The sequence below is a fragment of the Xiphias gladius genome, chromosome 14, assembly GCF_016859285.1.
Source record: "Xiphias gladius isolate SHS-SW01 ecotype Sanya breed wild chromosome 14, ASM1685928v1, whole genome shotgun sequence".
Classification (NCBI taxonomy): Eukaryota; Metazoa; Chordata; class Actinopteri; order Istiophoriformes; family Xiphiidae; genus Xiphias; species Xiphias gladius.
This window is the reverse complement of record NC_053413.1, coordinates 15449562-15457295: the sequence shown is the minus strand read 5'-3', so window position 1 is coordinate 15457295 and position 7734 is coordinate 15449562. Positions and strand designations below refer to the sequence as shown.

The window sequence follows — 7734 nt, the reverse complement described above, 5'->3', positions numbered from 1 at the left end:
TAAAAAAACAAAACTTGCATTATAGTGAAATAATACAAACACAAAATGTAACCCAGACACAAATATTAGCACCCTTCACTAATATTTGGTTGCAGAACCTTTGGCAACAATGGCAGCCTCGAAACGTTTCTTGTAGCCATCTAGAAGCTTCTCTCACCCGTCTGCTGGTAGTTTCTGCTACTCTTCCATGGCTATGAGTTCAAGCTGCTTTAAGTTTGCAGGAAAGGGTTTACAATGGGATTCAGGTCAGGACTCACTGCTGGCCAGCTTCAGACAGTCCTTTTTTTCTTTTCAACCATTCTTCTGTGCTGCTGGATGTGTACTTTGTGTGGTTGTTCTGCTGAAAGACCAGAGACCTTTGCCTGAAACTTGGTCTTCTGACACTAGGTAACACATTTTGCTCTAAAATGCCTTGGTAATCTTCTGATATCATCAGTCCTTTGATACATTCAGTGCCTCCAGTAAAGGAGGCAGCGAGCAGCCCCACAGCCTGATGGAACCTCCACCATGTTTTACTGTAGGTAGGGTCTTCTTTTCCTTATGGGCTTCATTTTGTCGTATATGAACAAACTGATGTGCTGCATTCTCAAAGAGCTCTAATTTGGTTTCATCTGTCCATAGAACATTATCCCAGAAAGACTCTGGCTTATCTATGAAAGTGTTTGCAAACATCAGTCTTGCCTTTTTGAGTCTTTCTTTCACTAGTGGTGTCTTGCCCATAGAGTTCTACTTGGTTAAGTGTGGTAGAGGCTGAAACCACCACTCCAGATTGCTCCAGGTCAGGTTACTCCAGATGTCTTGCATGGTGTTTTTCCACAATCTGCATCACCTTTGCAGACCTCTCTCATTGGGTTTTCTTCTTAGCACCATATCCTGAAAGGATCTTAACAGTTTTATGATAATATTACGAACTGTTGAAACAGGGATTTCAGGATATTTGGCGATTGCCTTGTAGCCTTTGGAATTGTTATGTTTTTTGATGGTAGCATTCATGAGGCTCTCAGACAGCTCACTTGTCGTCGCCACTGTGAAAAAGAAACTGGAAACAATCAGCCTCTTTTATCCAGTAAAACCATCATTCATTGGTAAATTCAGGTCAGGTAAACACTGAAAATTAGGGACAGGTTTTTGTTCAATAATTTTGGATATTTTATTAAATATTGGATTTGATTATACAAAATTGGTTATTTTGCATTTATTTCTGATGATATTCTAAATTATGTACTTAAAATTCAGGGGTGTCAATAATTTCAACCAGTACTATTTAGTGCTTTGTAAGTAGTAGCAGTATCTTCCAATCAAATTTTACTTCAAAATTGTGACAGTAGCTGAGAGTGGGCTGAGGCAAAGTCACCCAGATGTTGCGGTATCTAATTTACACAATGGCCCTAATAGGAAAACTGCATTTACTTGTGCTGAAGAAGCTTGTGCAGAACTATTTTTATGCCAGCTGGACAATTCTGAAGAAGGGCATGCTTAGTTGAATCATGGGGATAATGGTTTGTGTGACAATGAAACAAAAACATAAATAAATAAAGCTACAATGTAAAATTTACAGTATGGTTATGAATGTTTTTAGGGCAGCAACAAAAGAAGATCCAAAACTGAACCTTGAGGAACTCAACTGACCCCCCCCTCCTCCGGATGTATATGTACTCAGTCACCTTCAAGGACCCATCGAATACAGAGTACAGTGCACACAGACAACTACATGTGCATTCAGTAGTTTTCCCCAGAGCCTCAGAAACTTTCCAGTACTCTTATGCTATAACCAGACCCCCGACTTGATGTGTGTCAAGTTGGTGGCAATTTAATTAACAACAATATTCAACATTTAAGCACAGCCTTAACTGGAATAATGAAAGTCAGGTAGTTTCTACTCCTTTATTAAAGTGCATGTAAGATGTTTTGAAAATGTTCTAGCAGTATCAGAGGTTTCTAGAGACTGCAGTATTTTTAGTCAGTCAGACCTGCTGTGAGACTCCCAGGACTGATTCTGGGATGTTTGAGAAACATCGAGGTCCCGCACACAGAACAGACAGATTAAAAATTCAGTGAAACTGTACCCAGAATGACCATGTATTTTTATACCTAGGGGTCAGGACACTCCATGTGATCCAATGATGAATCTGAAGACTGATTTTCTCAGTCTTCTATGATGATAAACAAACTAAATATGTCAGTTTTAGTTCTTGAGAATTGTAATTGGCGTTTTCACCATCTTCAGACATTTCATAGACCAAACAATTTTTTGACAAAATATTTGCTAATGAAACTTATTGCTGCAGCCCTAAAGAGGACACAAGCTCACACTCCTTGACAATACACAACTGACTCTAAAAGAAACTATTAAATATACCTACAATTTTTCCTGTAATTAACTGTTGTTGCCTTATTTGGCTGTTTCTGTAAAGTCCGAAATAGCTATAAAAAACTCAAATTACTTGATTGAAAATGTATAGTAATGATAAACAGTATACACAGCCTTTTAACATGTAAAATAGTTTATTTTTGTAAATGTTTCTAAATTCAATTCCACAAACTCCATACTCTGTACACTTCAAAAGGGTTTTTCAAAAAAAAAGAAAGAAAGAAAGATAGAAAGAGAAAAAAAAAATCTGACTACTTTACACGACCAAGAAAATGTAGCACAAACACACTGGCAGGATGATGTAATATCATACAAGAGAAGAAAAATATCAAGAACCAATTTTGTTACAACCATTCATTGAGAAAATATATACAATTGAGTCTTCGGAAAGTTAAAAAAATACATGCCATATACATTACAAGTTCTAAGACTGTCTCCAAAATTTTACAGTCAACTTGAAATTGTGCACGCAAAAACTCTTCCGTTTCTAAGCATGTGACTTGTGAAGTGTCAGTATAAGAAATATTTCTGATGAATGAAAATGCCATTTCTGTCCAAAAAAGTAGAACAACCTCTGGTTCCAAATAAGAGTTCCCCATTCTTCCTGTCACACACTGGTTCGTCTAATTCACAACATCATTAGACGTTTGCACCTTGTTTTAAAAGTAAAGTAAAAACAGAAACGGATAAATACATGTTGGTGTTCCTATTTGTGTTAAAAAGTTAAAAAGTTGTTTTTTGGGTTTCAAAACCTAATTCACAGTTCTTTAAAATCAAACCTGATTAACAGCAAACAGATCACAACGATCTCTTACTATTTGAAGAGTTTTTTTTCTTTGATTCTGTAACTGATAACGCGTTACGTTAGTCAACAAAAATATTTCTTTTTTGAGTGGTCAAAGTATGTGTAAGTCACAAAACAATACGCTACAATACCTTACTTTTAATACAACAAAAATACTTTGTGAATTATTGTGGTTATATTACAAATTCTGTACAGAATAATCATAATATATACTCTCAAACTGAAATAACGTCCATCTTAAATAAATTTCAATGACAAACAGAACAGAAACAATTCAAAAACACCCAAACATCAAGAAGGTTAAGGTAGTATTTGGTCGGTTATTCCTATAGTTTTCTTTATGTACATTTATACAAAAGTAACAGCATGTCTTCTTCAATCTTCAAAAACAATAGCAATCTAGCCTTCTTCAACTCAATCTCATCATTTTGAGAATAAAATTCATTCACTCAGTAATAAATACAAAACCTCTCGAATTCCACACAAATCACATGACAGAGACCTAGGATAAAACTGACTCATGGAATCAAGTATTTTAAAAGTTTTTGTGTGTGTGTGTTTTGTTTTTTTTTCATTTATTTTTCTTTTTTTTTAGTGCAAGTTAATATTCCCTTCGCAGTATTCATTGCTGTACATTCCTCATTCAGTGATGTCTACATTTAGTCATACGGTATACATTAACAGTATGAAACAAAAGGGCCTGCCCTTAGTAAGCAATAAGGCCGCACCCTGCACAGTGCTTTCTCATTCGCTGGTGGATTCTGCACCCCATGTACACCAAACAAACACACAGATACATACAGACAGACAGAGGCATCTCATACAACAGAGCCCCTCACATATGGCACAAGTCACATCCTGCTACTGTGTTACATTTTCCCTTCCTCCACCCATGATTTTCCCATGATCTTAATGAACCAACACGCAAACTCATTCATCTCCTCCAAGGGTTTCAGGCCTTCTGCTCATTCATAAAATGACTTTAGTGTGAAGCTTTTTTTCTCCTGTGCAGAGATCCCAGCATCCACACACTATAGCAAGGAATGCATTTAGGTTTGTCGTTTTCCTTAGTTAATCCACTTCCTGCATTCAGGAGCTCCACAGTGGCAGGCGATCTTGTGCTGACCCTCCACGGTGTCAAACTGGTAGTCGAAACACAGCTGGAGAGCACAGACAGAAACATCAGTTCTCAGCATCACGGCTGCACATTTCAAACACTCTAAGTCTAATTAAGCAAAAGGACAATCACCTCCTCTCCTTTTTCAATTCTGCGAATGCAGCTGATGATGATTTTGTAACCCCTTTCAAATGTTACCACCTCAGCAACGCAGTTCGGGGCACAAGAGTGGTTGATATATCTGTACAAGAAAAATGAAGAGAGATTTGTTCCGTACCACACAAAATTCTACACATGAATATAAAGTAAGCAGTTATATGTTCCATTTTACAATTAAAATGATTGAGAATAGTAAAAATTTAATATTATGAACTTAACTCAAGTGTTTTAATAGACCTGAATTTCGAAAATTTATACTGTATTTTTTTCATTTAAAATCCAGACTTTTTATTATTCTGTCATGTTTATACAAATTCAAGTATAAGCCAAGTTTTTGAAATACTTGCAAAATGCTTTCAATCTGTGGCTCCAGCAACAGCACCGGGCTGTGAGGCAACAGTGGCGTAGTAGAATAAATGGGGCGCCATTTTGGAACACACCATCCAGTTCTTTTAATATGTAAGCACAACCCTGTGCCAAAGTTGGAGCTGCAGTACCATGAAAGACTTCACCCCGCACACATTTGTTACAAAAATATTATCACAACTTGAAGTATCACTTCTAGTGTACATTGTATTTAAAAACCAACAAAAGCTGAGTCAAGATATCAGTTTCATGTTACATTTATTTTTGCAGGCAAAGCCACTAACGCAGGAGCTCCGTGGTGGCAAGCAATATGTGGTTAGCACCCAGGGAGGACATGAGGTAACAGAAACTTTGCGTATATGCTGAGTCAGAAGCTTTCATTGAAATAAATGGGTTGCCATGTTTAAATACCTAATCCTTTGTTTATTACATGTGTGTTTTGCGACAAAACTTTGTCCAGAAAATACAAACTGCAATCATATTTAAAAAGAAAAAAATAAAACAAACAAAATGACCACAGACAATGCACATGGAATCTCATTGTACCTTGCGAGCCCTCCAGTTCGAGTGGCATCAACAACATGTTCGCTGTCGATGCGGAACATGAAAACTGCTCGGTTCTATAAAGGGAGAGAGAATTTACGTGCTAGAGAACCTAACTTTACACAAAAGGAATTTTAGCTCAAAAACTTTTTATCACAAATGTGTACCTGAGATCTATAGATCTTCTCCTTCCTGATGGCAACCTCATTTCGGAGGATGGTTCCATTGTACTCGATTACCATAGTTTGTTTTTCAATGTCTCTAGCAGCAAACAGCCCCAAGCCCTGTGAATACATGACAAATTCAGTTTGTCCGCAGCAGTCCAGAAGCAGTAGTCTCACTACATCATAAATGAAAATTAAACCGAATATTTATTTTAAGACTCACCTGGATGCGGGAGCGAGCAAGATAGACATTGGCTCTCCACTCACTCTTCATCCAGCGATACTGAGAGGACCTGGGATGCACTACTGGAGGCTTGCTATGGGGGGCACCACCTTCTCCTTGGGCCACATTCTGGTTAGATCTGGCATTGCTACTGGATACAACCTGTGGTTGTGGCCTTTATTTTGAGAGGGGGAAGTCATGACAACAACAATATAAAAAACAATAATTCAGTAATATTTTTGGAATATTGTGAATTATGGAAATCCTGCAGGACAACCTATGACCAAAATTTTATGTCAACTTCACCCAAAGGTACCTTATCACCAGTGAAGTGTAGTGGGAGCTTGTCCTTGGCTGGGCACGGGCACTGCCAGCTGGATTGAACATGAGAGGCAACTCCACAAGAGGGTTGCGTCCATAACGGAACGAGTACCGGTCACAAGCCTCCACTCCTGGGAGCTGAAATAAATTAGTGAAAAGGAGTTATATGCTGCAGCCTCTACAGAATATGATCTGTACATTTGTTTACATGTCATATTCTTTAACCTGAGTAAAAATCGCAAAAAGCAGCTACAAACCGATTCAGTGATCTTGGTGACTGCAGGGACTGTGAGCCCAAACAGGTCCTCTCCTTTCAGGTAAACAGGGAACAGCTTCAGAGTGCCTGATTCAGTTCTTTTCTCAGCAACGGGACCCAGAACCTTATCCCAAACTCCTATTTACAGTGAGACAAGCACGCGTGATTGTTAAAAACTATACTCTGAAAAGGCTGGAATAGACGACAATCATATTTCTGTGAGGAATTAGTGAGGACAAACCTTTAGCAGAGGTGTCAGTCAGGACCAGGTCTTGGTAGCCCTGTTCGATGACTCTGATGGTAAACTCTGGCAGTCCCTCTTTGTCTTCAACGGAACAGACATAGCGGCAACGGCGATTGCCATGGCGCATACTCCAGTAAATGCGGCAAGCTTCGTAGCCAACTGGAAAAATGGCTGTTGGGGAATGGAAAGCTGCCATTTGAAGAGGGGTTAGCTGGCCCATTGCATGCAACACCAGGCTGCCGACTCGAAAGGTGAAGCCTAACTCAGGCTGCTGCACCGCAGTGGCGATCTGACGCACTTCATCTCTTTGGACGTAGACACGTCGGAAGACAGCGAAGCAACGCAGCTCATGCTCCAGTGCTTGTCCTGCTGTTCCCCGGGGCCTGTGCGCATGACATAGCATGGTCTTGTCCTTGAAGAAGGTGCACTGAGCTTGCAGAGCACAGGTGAAATGGTAGACGTTAGTGCAGCGTAGGCGGTGGCAGCCGCTGGTGGCTCCAGTTTGCTGGCAGTAGGCACAGCGTACTGTTTGACCACGACGCAGTGCAAGCTCCACGTTTATGAGGGCGCCAGCCTGGGTCTCGTACACCTCTGTTGACCACAGGGCACAGTTTAGGTGAACCCATACATCAAGATCGAGATTCAGCAGCCTAGCAGGGCCATCAGTGATCCCATCTCCAAACTGGTGGCAGAAACAGCAACGCCTGTGGTCCCGGAGTGAGGCGGGAGGGCGCAGGGAGGCCCCAAGTTTGTTGAGGAGCTCATCAATTTTATCCTCATCTGGGAGTTGGGAATTCCCTCTAGGCACCATTACCTGGACAGTCCACTTCCTCCATCGGAGTCCTTTCTGTCTTTTCCCCTGGTGCCAGCCATCATGGGACCTTGGCCGGGCCTTCAGCTTTACCGTCATTTTGATGGCATCAGACTTTGTCTCCATCTTTGGTGTCTCGCCTGCCGTTGGGAAGGGGATAGGTGGGGTAGACGGGGGAGACTGCTTGGGCTGAAGCTGGGCTAGGCAATGAACATCCAGCGATGACACGTTGTTACTGTACTGGTGCTGGGCTCTAGAAAGGCTCTCAGTTTGCTCTGAGGCTGGGAGGAGGGACATCGATTCCTGAAAATATGGGAAAAGAGCAATGACAATCAGCAAAACACAAAACAGTCA

At 40.4% G+C, this 7734-nt stretch overlaps 1 protein-coding gene across 5 annotated transcripts in view; it reads right to left on the bottom strand.

Moving 5' to 3' along the window:
* Positions 1 to 2486: 2486 nt before the first annotated feature.
* The window catches only part of kmt2cb (lysine (K)-specific methyltransferase 2Cb), a 64406-nt gene continuing 59158 nt past the window's right edge, over positions 2487 to 7734 (bottom strand). For all 5 annotated transcript variants that reach the window (XM_040144022.1, XM_040144025.1, XM_040144024.1 and 2 more), the window contains 8 exons: positions 6567 to 7683; positions 6327 to 6463; positions 6065 to 6207; positions 5749 to 5923; positions 5529 to 5645; positions 5365 to 5438; positions 4426 to 4534; positions 2487 to 4336 (listed from right to left, as the gene is read on the bottom strand). In XM_040144022.1, coding sequence (XP_039999956.1) covers positions 4244 to 4336; positions 4426 to 4534; positions 5365 to 5438; positions 5529 to 5645; positions 5749 to 5923; positions 6065 to 6207; positions 6327 to 6463; positions 6567 to 7683 — 1965 coding nt within the window. In that variant the 3' untranslated portion in view covers positions 2487 to 4243. The remainder of the gene's footprint in view (positions 4337 to 4425; positions 4535 to 5364; positions 5439 to 5528; positions 5646 to 5748; positions 5924 to 6064; positions 6208 to 6326; positions 6464 to 6566; positions 7684 to 7734) is intronic.